Consider the following 15664-nt stretch of genomic DNA (forward strand, 5'->3'; position numbering starts at 1 on the left):
TCTGGAATTCACATATTATATACTTCTGAAAATAAATCATGAAGAATTAAAAAGAAACAACCTGAGATGATAGTTCTTTCTTGGATTTAAGTACCTTCAGGGCATGGACCTATTTATGTTGTCCTGTAGATTTCACAACACTTAATTCTTACATGTTCTTTTGGTCTCTTGGACACAAAAGTGAGGGTAATTCAGCTTTGAACAGCTCTGCCTGCAAGACCTGTCTTTCTCATAAAGGAAATCTGTGCATTTCTCCCTCCCCATAGATTCTCACGCATTCACACAGACTCTCTAGAAAGGTAAGACACTTTATTGAATTTGTTGATAAATTAAGAAAGGACTATGAACCAGACTTATGGGTCACAGGTGCTTGTAAACAGACATCAACTCCTTCCCACGGAAAGCCTGACACCATGTGCTCAGCCAGAAGTCACTTTCCCCAGCGCTGCTCACAGCCTGCATAGCGATGGAGGGCAGAGAAAAACTCTTCATAGCTGATGTTCAGGTGGGAAGGCAAAGAACTGAGAAAACAAGACAGAAAGGTTAAAATAAGCTTTTATAAACACCACATGATTCATATGGCCAGTCAAGGTAGCGTCTGAGCAACCCTGTGAAGCCGTTCTCAACAAGGTTACTGTCACTCAACTAGTAACTGAACTAGCTGTTAATAACTTGTCACCCTCTAAATCCAAGCCTATCCATTAGAGCACTTCAAATTAGTGAGAAAGTTGGAGCAGCACAGGTCTGCCCAGACATCTAAGTGCCCTGTTAATGCTCTCAGACGTAATACATCCAGCTATTCTTGACAGTTTGGTCATTGCCGAAATTGGAAATTAACCCAGAGGCGTGATTGTCTTGCATTATCCTGTTTTCCTTATATCCTTAGTTTCTCTGTTAAAAACTTGTAAGCCACTCAAAATCCACATAAGAAACACTGACAGAACTGGGATTGGACACTGAGGCTAGATGGTGGCAGAAGTTGTTCTTAAACCTGAAGAGTAAAGCCTGCTGTTGCCTAATCCAGCTGAAAGAGCAACAGTGAATGCTTAACATTTAGATAGGCTCAAATCAATCTCCAGATGCCTTCGTTCAGACAGATGTCATCTTATGGCCATTCCATCAGGTAAGTCAAAGAGTGGATTGATTAGATATTATTCCGATCTGTTTCACAGTATTTCTAGGCAACTCACATGATCTCTGTCAGTCTGATGTGCCACGGAAGGAATCCTAACGTGCTGTCCACAGGACCAAACTTCAAGACTAAATCAGGATCAGGAAATCCATTTGTACCTGTAAGAGTGAGTTAAATTAGGTTTTAATAAATTCTAAACCCTAAGGCACCTGCTTTTTCATTAAATGCATTTTTAAATGAAGTGAAGCTCCTGAGGACAAGTTAACAATTAAAAGCCCAAGAGGACAGAGTAGTCTTGCATGACCTGAACAGGACCAACCAAGCAAAAGCTTAGGCAGCCACTGCAGGTGCAGTTAGACTGCTGTTTCTACATCAGGTAATTTTCAAAGACTTGGTAAGGAAGGGATAGAAACAGTTACATTGTTATGTATAACAGCAAACCTTAACACATTGCTGTTTAAACTGACTTGTTCTAGTTTTCTCTTGGCAAACTTGATTCTAGTAGCATAGAACCTGCTGTACCCTGACCCTTACTTACTGAAGTCCTGACTCAACTATGTGGAGTTGTGGTTGTGTAAAAGGACTATTAACACCAAAAAAAAAAAATCTTAAGAAGGTTTCACTGATGAACAACTTGATATGACAGATCACCAAGAAAACAAGTTGTAAACAACAACAAAAAAAAAACAAAGCCCAAAACAATTCTTGTCACATGACTTGCCTCTTTCTCACTATGGAGTTAGACAATTTTAAAATCAACTTTTACTGCCTGAAACTGTTGCAGGTGACATCTTTCTGGTTAGATGAGTGAGGAAAAACTTATTTACTGCTATTTTTTCTTCTATTTTTTCACTTCTATTCCTGTTTTACTTCTATTTCTGTTACTAAGTGTATAGTACAACCCATCCCAGGGCAGGGCTAGGTAACTCTGAGGGACTTCACTAGGTGCCCACACTCTTACTACCCATAGCTTCAAGTCAGTCACTGTCAATTCACTAGTGAGAGCATCCTAGTCATCTTCCAAGGCTGAAGACAACCAAGTGGCTAAACAACACTGTCTCCGTTCCATACATTTCTGCCATGTCTGAATTACTCCAGGCTAAAACTGACGGAAAAGCAATAAATTTAGAAGAGTCTTAATCCATCCTTCCCTGCTAATTCTAGCAAATTGATTTAGAGCAACGTGTGAAAACCAGCATAGTGCCCAAAGCAGACCAAAGCAGCTGTTCCTCAGGCACCTACAGAAAACACTCTGGCAGTCATAAGCCTACTTTGCTACAATGCTGCAGTTAGTCACGATTACTGCATGCTATTTCTTGTTAGCCCTTCCATCATCCATTAATTGTACAAGTTAACTGCAACAGTGCATATACTGCTGGGAGGGCTTTATGTCTGGGTGGGGTTTTTTGTTGAGGGGGGCCAGGGCTGTGAGGGTGCAAAACTTCCAGAGCCTTCCCCAGCCCAGGCAAAAGTCAAATCTGCCTTTGGCCAAGGCCAGGCCAATCAGCACCTCCACAAATCAAATATATTAAGGGATGAAACCTGTTGGGCCAGACTTTTTTTTTCTCCTGCCTTTTGTGTTGAGCCTCTTTTCCCTGTCTTTCATGTTGAGGACATTTTTTGTTGTTTTGGAGAGGTGGGGGAGCGAGCAGAGTAACCACGTGGTCTCTCATGTCTTTGAGGAAAGAAAGGGAGAAGGGCACCAGAGCAGAGCTTTCCCCGGGACCTGTGGTGAGATGGCAGACCAAGGAGATCAGCAGTGGCGTAAGATCCAGTCCGTAGCCTGTGGAGGAGCCCTTGCTGGAGCAGAGGATTGTGCCTGAGCAGAGGACATGCCAAAAGTGTGCCATGACTCCAAGGGAAGCCCACGCTGGAGCAAGTCAGCTGAAGCACACGAGAGGGACCCCCATGTGTGGGAAGGACTCTTGTTGGAGAAGTCTGAGGAGGGCTGTCTCCCGCTAGAGGGACACTACATGGCGGCAGGGAAAGACTGCAAAAAATTCTCCCCTGAGGAGGAAGGAGAAGCATGGACTTTGAGTAATGGGAAGATCACAACCCCCATCCCCTGCCCCGCTGTGCTGCTGGAGTGGGGAGGAGGCAGCCAGGAAGAAGGGAGGGGTGGGGGAAAGGTGCATTTAAGACCTGCTCATATTTATTTCTCTCAATATCCTACCATGATCTATCTGATTTAGTTGAACTGATAGTGGTATTAAGTTTATTTTTTTCCTCCCCAAGTCTACTCTGTTCTTTGCCCATGACTGTAAGCGATGAGTGAACCCTCCCTGTCCTTAATCTCAACCCTCAAGCCCTTTCATTGAATTTTCTCCTCCCCATCTCAAAACGAAAAAGGGGCAGGAGCGAGCAAGTAACTGCGTAGTTCTTGGCTGCCAGCTGGGTGGACTCAAGACTATGACAACTGCACAATGCCTTCCTTTAGCAGATAAAGTTTAATATAGCCTACTTGCTCTGAACTTCAGATGTTACTCCTCAATTCTCACGTGTTTAAAAAAAAAAAATTTAAAAAGTCAAGAGCCTTTTACAAGTTTGAGTTTAGTTGTAAAGGAACTTTGGGAATAACGGAACAGGAAACTAAGATCCTATCAGAGTTTGCTCTGTCCACATTTTGAAACTGAAGCTGGAGATTTAAAAAAGTTCACATCCTCCCTCCCCACTGAATCAATAGTAATCTTTTTACCAGAGGTAAAGAAGCTATCTTCCCAAGCATGCACATTTCTAAGGAAGGAGGAAGTATGTAGATGTGACTCATGCCACTATCCAAATTTCTCAAACTTAATAAAAAAGTTAAGGCAAAGCCACTTGTGTGTTCAGAAGCCAGCTTGTTAGGATGAAAGAGCTTTGCAGGGAAGCAGTGAATACTTAGAAGTGGGGACTCTGGAGGAAGTGGACAGCTTTACTCATCAGCTGATTCAGCGGCTGAGTACCCCTCAGCTGGCCAGTTCAGCAACAGGATCTTCAACACTGCAATGGCTTTTCAAACAGGAAAGGACCTTCAGAGAGCTCAGTTAATGCTAATATTTCCTTTTGGTTCTTATCTGAAGGAAAATAAAAAGGTACACTGTAATATTACTGTCAGAACAGCCTATTCAAAACACACGACTTTGCTGCCCACTCTACATCCATTTCACTGGCTAAATATATCAACACTAAGACACTTTACCTGGAAGCTCCCCCAGAGCTGCTGGAGTTACAGCACTCTTCAAGTTTAGAACATGTAAGATAGAAGGACTTGGGAACAGACCTAAAAAAAACCCCCAAACCCCACGATAAAACACCCACACCAAAAGACTTGGACATTAAGGGACAAATCTGGCAACAACCCTTCTAGGGCAGGACTTCTGCAAGGGGAACACGACAGAATTCCTAGAACTGAGAGCACTACCTTTCTTCCCATAAACTTTAGAGGGCAACTTGAACAGCTGTAATTCATTGTCATGTTCTTTACTAGGAAGGCACAGAGAAACTACGCTATGGAAAACGAGGTGATTAGTGACAGCTGACATGTATTCATTAAGGGAAAATTGTGCCTAACTAATTTGGTGGCCTTCTGTGATGAGGCTACAGATTTGGTGAATAAAGGAAGATCAACTGATGTCACCTACCTGGACTTGTGCAAAGCATTTGACACTGTCCTACACAAAATCCTTATCTCTAAATTGGAGAGACACGGATTTGATGGATGGACCACTCAGTGGATAAGGAATTAGCTGGATGGTCACACTCAAAGAGTTGCGGCCAATGGGTCAGTGTCTGACTGGACACTAATGATGAGTGGTGTTCCTCAGGGGTCAGTACTGGGACCAGTGCTGTTTAATATCTTTGCCACTAACATGGACAGCAGGACTGATGCACCCTCAGTGAGTTTGCTGACAACACCAAGCTGTGTGGTGTGGTTGACACAATCGGCAATGAGTGAATTGAAAGGAGCCCCAGTGAGAAGGATCTGGAGGTGCTGATGGATGAAAAACTGAACATGAGCCAGCAATGCGTGCTAGCAGTCCAGAAAGCCAATCACATCCTGGGCTGCACAAAGAGAAGCGTGGCCAGCAGGTCAAGGGAGGTGATTCTGCCCCTCCCCACCTGGATACTGTGTTCAGCTCTGGAGGCCCCAACTTAAGACAGACATTGACCTGTTGGAGCAAAACGAGGAGGGCCACAAAGATGATCAGGGGGTTGGAGCACCTGCCCCATGAGGACAGGCTGAGAGTTGGGGTTGTTCAGCCAGGACAACAGAAGGCTCTGGGGAGACTTTATAGTGGCCTTGCAGTACTTAAAGGGGCCTTAAAGTAAAGCTGGGAAGAGACTCCATCAGCGAGTGTAGTGATTGGACAACGTGTAATGGTTTCAAACCAAAAGAAAGTAAATTCAGATTAGACATTAGAATGAAACTTGTTTCTGGGAGGGTGGTGAGACACTGGGACAGGTTGCCCAAAGAAGTTGTGGAAACCCCCTCCCTGGAAGTGTTCAAGGCCAGGCTGGATGGGGCTTTGAGCAACCTGGTCTAGTGTGAGGTGTTTCTGTCCATGGCAGGGGGGGTGGAACTAGATTATCTTTAAGGTGTCTTTCAGATCAAACCAATCTATGATTCCGTGTGAAGTAGAAACAATATGATATTGCAGCTGCCACCTACTTTTCTGAAAACAAGCTAGTTAGCTGAAGTATTGATCAGCAGAAAGCATGCTTACAATGAAGAAAACTCAGGCTGTAAAAATCAGTATGACCAGCAATCGGAGTATGACAAGAAAAGCCACACGACAAGCTAGAATCGCACCATTTTAGGACTAGACTTCAATAACTGCATCCTAAATACGAACAGAAAGTTAAAACACTACATTATCAGGTATTCAAATAAAAATGTGAAATGCCAGAAACTTAAGAAGTTGCCGTGAACCAACCTGAAGAATATAGCTGTTTAAGCACTGCTTTTCAGAACTCTCTCAACTTAGTTCAGTAACTCACAGATGTTTATATTGAATACCCTTCCATTAAGGATGCACAGAAACTAAATTTGCCTACAACTAAAATGAGTAGTTTCATAAGCTGCTGCTCCAGTTCTATACTTCCTCAGGTGCCTTATTAAATACATTTAATAATTCTGTTACAGTCAGAAGCTATCACACTGACAACATGGATAGAATTCAGTTTGAAATGAAGATTAGAGTGTCCAAATTGCCATGGTAGTCAGTTTCCTGAGCAATTCAGCCTTTTGAAGAAAAAAACCAGCCAAACAAAAACCCACCAACAAAAACACCACCAAACTCAAGGTATAGTTTCTAAAGTCCAATTAATGGGAGTCATAAATAACGTGCCTGCAGATATCCAAGCTGAAGTGTGCAATCTGAAACCTGAACCCTGCCAAGCTAATTACAGCCGCAATCAACACGCACGGATTATCTTGGAAAGTTGAGCAACTATTCCAGCTCCATAGCACCACTGGGGAATTGGAGGGTTGTTCTAAACTACTTCTCCCAGATGGGAGATTAGGACAGCCCTGCCCTTTTTATAGCTATTGCATGTAGCCTCAGTGCAGAGTCAGTAATCTGCACGAATCAGTAATGAAGATAAGTAAGCTAGTGTGGGTGATACAGCAGCCGCAGATGAACAAGTGCTCTATCATTCACACTCAGGAGGGTAATTAGGCAGCAGTAACAGCTTCAATTGCTATAGCTGAATCTGGAAAAGATTCTCAGCCCATACCCAAGTTTGCAGCATGAAAACTTTCAAGACATTAACCCAAATTCTGTTACTCTAATTTCAGGTGACCTAGCAGTACTTTGTTTTCAGAAAGCTCATCACAGAACATCCCACAGGTTACGAACTCTGAAGACCCAAGACTCTCCAATTTAACTTAAGCTTTCCTACCAGCAAGAAATTTTTAGGGAAAGCCTGACAGCAATAATCATAACTTACCCTGACAGACTAAGCATGAAGATGCATATATTCTAAGCAATAAATCCATTATGAATTGAGTACTTTTCCCCCCACCTCCCTGCCGACCATGCCATACTTACTACTTAATAAGCTGTCTAACACATTCACATCCAGGTCTGTGTATGTTCTTTGCTGCTGTGCTACCAACTGACAAAAGTTCTGAGCAGCTTTTACTATGTCTGCTTTTCCATCTTCTGGAGACAGCACCTTCAATGTAGATTGGCAATTTAAAACTGAAAGTACAAAACACAGTTTAAAAGCAACAGAAATATAGCTGCTTTGAACATAATTTAGATATTCACAGGATATGATTGAAAGTAGCTTTTAGTTTACTTCTTATATTATAAAGTCATAACTGTAGTCATAACAATACCCACTTCTCTAAGAGATGGATGAGGTAAGAGTCTTCTGAATTTGCTGTATTACTAAGATAAAAGTTCAAGTCAGCTATTTTGAAGAGTCTTGTGAAAAGCGGTTAAATTCTATGACAATTAACATCAGTCTTGAAATGTAAAGTCTTCCAGGGAATTTGCATTGGTTTTTATGCTGTTAGGCAAAGCAGCAAGAGCAAGGTGCCTAGATAGTAACTTGAGGAGTGGTAAGCAATGCAGAAATATCTGCACTTCATGCAAAGGAAAGAAAAGATCTAATTCCTACCTTAAGAGAGGAAGGTGTTCTAACAGCTACTGGGGACATTCATGTGACTCAGTGGTTACGCCGGGGCCCTCCCTGAACACAATCCCAGGAACTTTCAGCAGCACTTCAAAACTGATGCAAGAATTACAATACTGGTCTAAGATTGCTACAGATAGGATAGGAACCAGATAATATTTCAAAGATTCACACATTAATCTGTAATTACATCTGTGAATCTGTGACTTAAAAGGACTTCTCACAACAATGCTATTGCCTACACTATCGTGAGGTAAGAACCTTCTCAAGCTATGTGACTTGCAGTCTATCCAAAGGCTAGTTGTTCCCTGGTATTTTTTGATTTTTCATATGTCCCATGTTAAAAAACTTTCTCTAACAGCATTTGCAAGTGTAAGCTTTGCCATTTTGCTTCTCACAAATGAAAAATTGCAGTTTAATGTTATAAACTGGATAGATGTCAGGTTGTTCAGTTCAAAGTAGGAAGTGTCTGATCTGACTGCGGAGCTTTTCGAGTAAGAACAAAAATATTGTAAAGAGAACTGAAAACATCTCAGCTGTCCACAGTTTCCAGCACAAAAGATTCCAAAGACTTAAATTTACCCTTTCAGTCCGCAAGTCTGACCAGCCTTTCAGTAGTTCATTCGGTCTGGATGTTAATATCCAGATTTAACTAAGTGCAGCCTAAGCATGCTAGAGTTTAAGAAGTTTAACTGCTCACCTACTTGGTTTTCTGCTGGTTATTTTCACCTTCACAGGAATAACAAGAAATAACATGAAACTTGGGTGTATCCATGTAAATGCTACCACCTTAGCTTATAAGGCAATTTTATACTACAACATTGGACTTTATACTGGAAAACTGAAACAAAGGATCTTGTCATTCTATCACCTCTTGTAGGAGAAGAAAACTCAGTCTGCAGCACCTTAAGTGCAGCTAAATGTACTACAGCTTGTCTGAAGCATAGTCTCTTCTCAAGTCTTTGAACTCTGTAATATGATTGTCTTTACATTAACGGTTGTGGGGTTTTATGTTATAAGATCTATTTAAATATGAGTCGTGGTTAGGAGAGCTGTATCAGCCTAGTGCTTTAAGGCAAAGGTCTGTTTTAGTAAGTACATGCCTGTGATTTACTACATTTTCAACAGATTTCTTGCATTTGTGTTAGCACACCTAAATAAATACTTACAGTAGGCAGTATTGAATAAGGAACATTAACCTTGAAAAATATTCCTGTTCTCCACTTCTACCACACATAAAACCTACTATCACAATTTGTGTTTGTTTTTTTTCTCCGCTCACACCTTTTACTTTCTTGGTGTCATACATTACCACGACAACCACCAGTTTTGTTCTTTCCCCTTCCTCCCTGCTTTCAGGTGTAAGTTTGGAAAGATGGAGTAGGACTAGAGGGAAGATCAGACTATCCAGTAATGATTACTATGGGAAGGAGGGAACAAGATTTCCCTATTAGTCAAGAACAAATATACACAACAGAAGTTTGATACTAGCCCAGGAAGGTTGCATGTGTTCTGATCATCAGCGGTCAATGAAGGAAAAGGTCACTATCCACCTGAATGCATTTAAGTAAAAGCAGAGTTATGATTTATATACAGGTTAGAGTCATACCAGTGCACCCTCACAATTCATCTTACCTTGATCAGCTTTGTCTTGATTTGCAAATTCCACGCTGTACTTGGAGCAATCTAGTCCTAAGAGTTCTTGCTGCTGTTTTAAAATTTCATCCATCAATCTTGCATTATTCCTCTTGAAAATACCTTTAAAAAAAGTTGCATGTCAGCCAATTCCCATAAAGAGTGCTACAAAAATAAATCTTGACACTAGGCAGGAAGTAAAAAGAAGCAGCCAGCACTGGTTTCAAACTGGAGTTTGCAAGTACAGGAAGACTCCTAAGGGAATGTTACTGTGCATTACTAATTTCAGTGACCTTGGAAAGATAAGTCATGTGCTTTTGTTCCTCTTTCACTTAGTCTGATTTAAGTAGCAAGCTGCAGTTGCACAAGGGATAGTGTTTAAGGCTTACTTGATTGTCCTTAGTATGCTAGCAATAGCTCGAGATAGCAATACCAGCAGGATACCAGCACAGGATCATCAGGTTTCTTTAATGCTCATGCTCCTGTAGATTTGCAGCTTAAACCTGCTACCACTTACTGCCACACCATGTAGGCTGCAGACTAACAGCCCCAGTCACCACAGAGCAAAAGTCAGAAGACTAAATCAGTGTATCAGGCCACAGTAACCATCTGCTCTTATGCCGAGTTTCCTAATAAGAGGATTTCACAAGCTGTATATTCCAAGGAGTTAATACAGTCCCTGATGCCTTTTTATACTTACGTGTTAATGGTAGACATTTTGAGTAGAGGAAATAACAGAAACTTGCTTAATCAAACATACATGGGTTCCTGATCTAAAATAAGTTCTAGCTCGAGAGACACAATACAACTCTTTTTAATTAAAGGCCACAGTAAAAAAAAAGTGTTACAGCTTAAATATTTGCAATGCAAAAGTGTGGAGAGACATATTTACTTAGGAACTGATAACCCTTATCACATTATATTCAGGGGTTGTAAGAAAAGGCTAAGCTTCATTCAGGAGTTCTACATCAAGCACTTCTGTTGACCAGTCTAAAAATGCCCACACAATGACCTTACAAGAAACACTGAACTTGTATACAATTTTATGATCAGGCTTATGATTCATCACCTCAACCTGATTCTGAGATTAGAAATTGCTACAAACAGCAGTTTCCACATCAGCAGTGGTCAGTGTATAAGCGTCAGGTAAAGACCATAATACATTAGGAGTTAGTTTGCAACATGAAGTGATACAACACAATTATTTAAAATGACAGCCTTTAGACCTAGTGAGCTAGTATTCTTATACAGCTTCATTAGAGGTTTTAATAGGTAGTAAAGCATCTGTTTTTCATCTCATCCCGCATACTTCCCACAAAAATTAATTTACTTCATTACACAAGTGTTAGTGATGCTTATAATCGATTTCACATGTTGACAGACAAGTAAATCTCAGTAAGGCCCTGACAGAAAGAAAGGAGTAATACGTTCACTAACTTGAAACTAAAGTTACGTGTTTGTAGTTTGTGCTCCTGCTTTCTAACATACATTCATATACATCAGAAATTGAGAATGTTGTTTTGAATAATACTGTTTGATATAATTCTGCTTGGACAAGTCTGTCTTGTGCTAGAGTTAGCGTTGACTGGCTTCCTTACACCCAAGGTCAGCAGCAGTGCAGTTACTGCAGTTGCTAATCCCACACTATCTTCAAGTAAGATCTGTACAGGGTTGCATGTGGTTCACCTCTAGGAGTCACTTGACTTCCATCCACTTTTCAAAATGAGAAAAAAAACCCACTACATTCGATATTCAGAAAAAGAGTTGGCATAACTGGCACAATTCAGGAAACAGCCACTCTCTTTTTCCTCTTCCTCACCCAAAACTAATGAGACAAATTCTTTTCTCATGAAGAGTTGATGACTATTCCTGTGAAATACTGAAAGAACACATTCAAGACTCCTCACTCCAGCTCTAAAGTAAAGGAAGACACTGAGGATAACAGGTAGAAGAATAGACAAAGGTGCTTACTGTTCAGTAACAAATGAGCTTCAGACAAAGGTTCTGGTCCAGCTCTGAAGCGAAGATCCTTAATACAGAGTGGATACTGAAGGCATGTTAGATATGTTATTGAGATTTATCTGAACATGACTAGCATTTCTCTTCTGCTCTCCCCATTTACCTTACCCACCTCCTTAGTTCTTCAAACTTGGATCCTGTGTTGCTCTTAGAGTAGGAGTTTAACGTAAACTGAAAACTACTGTGCAGTTGTACCGTACAGTACTACGGTTGTGGAGGTGTTTTCTGAGACAGACATACTACACCTGAATTCCAACTGATCCACAACCTTGGCACACCCGCAGTTTTCCTGTGGAGAAGATCCTGAGGCACATTAGAAGGCAGTAAACATCCAAAATCAAATTTTCATTTAAAACCAATGGTATTTGAGAACCTTACTCCTTGAGTGTTCCACCTCTCGCTCAGCACACAGGAGTCTTATACTTAAGAGTACATATGATGGCAAATACAGTCCTGCCAGAGACAATGTGCATGGACCAAATTCACATTTGCCTTTAAAAATTATTTTATGTGGTTGTGGCCGAGATATACACTTCCTTCCCTTACAGTATCTGAAAACCCTATTTGTCTACAGGGTTCATTTTTTAAAGCTTTGAAAATACATCCAAGTCAGCTCTTGAAAACCAAAACCAGTTTTGTTCAGTCAGAACTCTAGAGTCTTTGCAAGCTGGTACAAATGTGTATATTCCAGCAAATAAAGCTTTTTTTAAAAATTACTCATATTTAAGCACTTTAACTCCCAAAGGAAGAGAGTATAAAACCTGCCATTGATCCTTAGTGCCCGCTAGAGCTGAGACAAAGCAAAAGTATGTTAGGTTCCTGCAGTAATCCTCCATCACACAGGTATTCTCCCAGGCACACGTCTTTCGCTCAGTTTTAAAACAGCTACAAGTCAAGTCCCTTTACGGTCAACTGTGGTGCTGCAGTGTTTTAGGGTTAGACATTAATAAATGCAGTCTGCAATTAAGAGGCTGCAAGATCAGGAGAAGCAAGGTTCAAAGGTGACAGGAACTGTGAACTGGAGGAGAAAAAAAAGCCACAGAGAAACCCCAGGTGGTGTCAACCATTTGTTTGTCTGGCTAGCCCCCACTTGTTAATGCCTCAGTAGCATCTCACAGCTGGACATTCTCACTTGCCCAGCTTTTTAAAGCAGCAGAATTCGGTAAAACACAGAGTAAGAGTCAGCTCTTCCTTACAAGGAATATCTTAGCCAAAGGTAAGCCTAGGAAATAATATACTTCCACAGCATGTCAGTTATTTACCTTTTCTCAATTCCCTTCCAGTGCCAACAAGGAAAGAATCATAAGGTAATAAGTTTGTTTAAAGCATTAAGTGTTAACAGTTTGTTAATAGTCAAATCATAACCAAATTCAGATAGCGTACATGCAAGAAACTTTTAACACGTGAACAACTTCTGCCTACATCTTTGTGCTGGATCATGCTAGTTGATAATGGAGGAAAGCAAGGTTAGAGTCATCACACTGGACTTCACATAATAAGGAGAAATTGGAAAAAATAATAATTTATAAAAAAAGGAAAAAAGTATTTGGTTTGTCTAAAACCTAAAAATTTGAAAGTGGCTGAAGTGATTTAAGTTTCACCCACATTAAGACCACTTAAGCTAGCGCTATCCAAATAAGAACAACTCAAGTTAGAACTTAAAACCTTGTAGGTGGTTCCTCCTACATTTCTTCTTGGAGGTACATTCATCCACAGAACAAATGTTCATCAGAGATCAAGAGAATATTGCCCAAACCTATAAGGAGATTACCTTGTACAGAACTGCATTAGTCCTTTCAATAAATTCAGTCTTGTAACTCCTCCCAACTAAACACCAAAATGCAACTGTTTAACCTGAAGTTTCACATGGGTGAAGACCCGCAGCAGATGCCATGTGATACTGGTATCTCACAAAAACATTTCAGTGATGCAAAGTTACAACATTTATCTCTCCCAATGAAGTGAACACACTGAATCTCTGAAAAGTTTTATGGATTGATCAGATTGGCTAAAGTACCAAGCAATTTGGAAGACACAAAAAGCCTACATTTGGGGCTAAGGAAATAATTCTGTTTGCTTACTGCAGTACTCTACCCTTCCAAAGAATTTCTAAAAGAAAATTGGTTAGAAGTAAAGCAGTTCACTGGAAAGCTAAACTCTGGACGAAGAAACCCATGTTCTCAACACAGTTGTACTATGTGCTTTAAGAAACCTCAACCTGAAGCATCTAGTCAGAAGCCTGAAGTACTCTAATGTCAAGATTCAACAAGCTCTCACAAAGTGCTCTAGACTCGTCCCAAACTATTTCAGGAAAGCTTCACTGCCAGATAGAAGTAACATTCAAGCAAGCTCTATTGTGGAGTCACCAACCCTGGAGGTGTTTAAAAAAAAAGTAGATCTAGCACTTGAGGCTATGGTGTAGTGGTTAGGTATGCTGGGATGAAGGTTGGACTAGATGATCTTCAGAGGTCCCTTCCAACCCCTAACATTCTGTGATTCTGTGATTCTGAGCATCAAAGTAACTTTAAAAAGAGAAAGTTAAAGTATATAACACTGGTCAAAGGCCTCTGCTCCCCAGAAGATATTTTAACTGCTGCTATATAATTGCATAATCACTGCCTTCTGATCGTGAGAAGGCTGCATTATTTCCTCAGAGATAAGGTCTTGACCAACACAGCTAGATTTCTACCAAGTAACATGATTGGCAATAAAGAAGTCCACAGAAATAAAACCTTGATCAAAACCCTAAAATTTTAGTCAATTTGCATTTTATAACCAAGGTGCACACAGCAGCATTAAGTTTATTATGGCTTTGTTCGGCTGCATATCAATGAAAAGTGGGAGAATGAAGAGACCCCCCCCAAATATGAGAGGCAGTAAAAGCATGCCACCTCCTGTCTCCAAGCCAGCTGGGGCAGAGCAAATCTCAGCTCCGAGCACCGCAACTCAGAGCGCCATATGGGGTAACAATTTCAAACTGAAAAGGGTAGATTTAGATTGGACATAAGGACAAAATTCTTTTCTGTGTGGGTGCTGAGGCAAGGGGACAGGTTGCCCAGAGAACCTGTGAACGCCCCCTCCCTGGAAGTGCTCAAGGCCAGGTCAGATGGGGCTTTGAGTAATCTGGTCTGGTGGGAGGTGTCCCTGCCCATGGCAGGGGGGTTGGAACTATTCTAAGTTTCTATGATCACGGTCCTCTGCATTCTGCAAAAGCATTTCTACCTCAGGCTTCTGGCATACTGATCTTCACAGATTCAGAGAGGACAGCCAAGCACCTGGTCACATATTAGCTGATATATTTGTGACGTACTGGGCTCTGTAATTGCCCATGAGAATCAGCACAACTCCAGCCAAGTTGTCCTTACAGTTACTGGTGCAGCTGCTGTAACACCCTACTGTCAGCTGGGACACAGCTACTTATTTTGACACCAAAGAATACAGAAACAATTTTGTTAAAAATACAGAAATTCACTATTATAAACAATTAAACAGCTTATCTAGCACTTTAAAGAATTTCCTTCTCTTCCTGTAGGAGGGGAAATTAAGGACTCATTTTTAATTTAAGCCTTTTACAGGAAACTGAAACAGTATTTCACAAAACAAAACCCGAGAAGACCACTCTGGTAATCAAAGTTTCCTGTTGCAACAAGAAGAATCTCAGTACTACAAATATACAATAAAAGGAAAGGAAAAAATGAAGTACTACATCTAACACAGATTCAGAGCACTTGTCATTGTGTTTCCTTCTTCACCACAGCCAGGATCAGTGGGAGCAATGACTTTGATAAGTCAACAAACAGTACAACTGTATGAAAACAGAACTTAACTGAAGCAGCTCAGCAGCCCAAAAGTCTCACGATCTGAGAAGGTGAAAACAAGTGCACAAGCATAAATAGCGTTCACTCTCTGCAACTAATAAGAACAAGCTGTATGTGACTTTATTCACCTTTCCTATATTCCTATCTTACTGCTGAGGGTTCCCAACATCACCGTTACTCAGAACCAGATTTAGCAACTATTGCAATTTCTTGCTTGTTACGAAGTGTATGTGGAAATGCTGTATGCTCAATTCAGACACCATAAGCTTACCACCAAAAGAAAGGCAACATATCCGGCATTCCCAGAAGTAAGTATATACTTAAGCCACATGAATAGCTACCTGCTTACTCTCTGAAAACAGTTTGAAAGGCTCAGCTAAAAAGATGCTGTGCAAAAAGCAGTTGTGGCTGCTACCCCAGAAAATGCACTGAACACCTG

At 40.9% G+C, this 15664-nt stretch overlaps 1 protein-coding gene across 1 annotated transcript; it reads right to left on the bottom strand.

Annotated features, from left to right (window-relative positions):
* Nucleotides 1–288: 288 nt before the first annotated feature.
* Nucleotides 289–9510, bottom strand: NUS1 (nuclear undecaprenyl pyrophosphate synthase 1 homolog (S. cerevisiae)). The gene is made up of 4 exons (XM_009875204.1): nucleotides 9389–9510; nucleotides 7162–7314; nucleotides 1191–1290; nucleotides 289–521 (listed from the first exon to the last, which is right to left on the bottom strand). The coding sequence occupies exons 1-4, from the start codon at nucleotides 9480–9482 to the stop codon at nucleotides 431–433; spliced, it is 438 nt and encodes a 145-aa protein (XP_009873506.1). The 5' UTR covers nucleotides 9483–9510; the 3' UTR covers nucleotides 289–430.
* Between the last annotated feature and the right edge of the window lie 6154 nt (nucleotides 9511–15664).

Source organism: Apaloderma vittatum, unplaced genomic scaffold (genome assembly GCF_000703405.1).
Source record: "Apaloderma vittatum isolate BGI_N311 unplaced genomic scaffold, ASM70340v1 scaffold17908, whole genome shotgun sequence".
Taxonomy (NCBI): Eukaryota; Metazoa; Chordata; class Aves; order Trogoniformes; family Trogonidae; genus Apaloderma; species Apaloderma vittatum.

Coding starts and splice junctions, on each gene's coding strand:
- NUS1 (XM_009875204.1), bottom strand. CDS start 9,482: ATGGATGAAATTTTAAAACAGCAGCAAGAACTCTTAGGACTAGATTGC. Junction 1,291..7,161: donor GTTAGACAGCTTATTAAGTA/GTAAGTATGGCA, acceptor TCACTCTTACAG/GTACAAATGGATTTCCTGAT. Junction 522..1,190: donor ATCAGACTGACAGAGATCAT/GTGAGTTGCCTA, acceptor TTGTTTTCTCAG/TTCTTTGCCTTCCCACCTGA.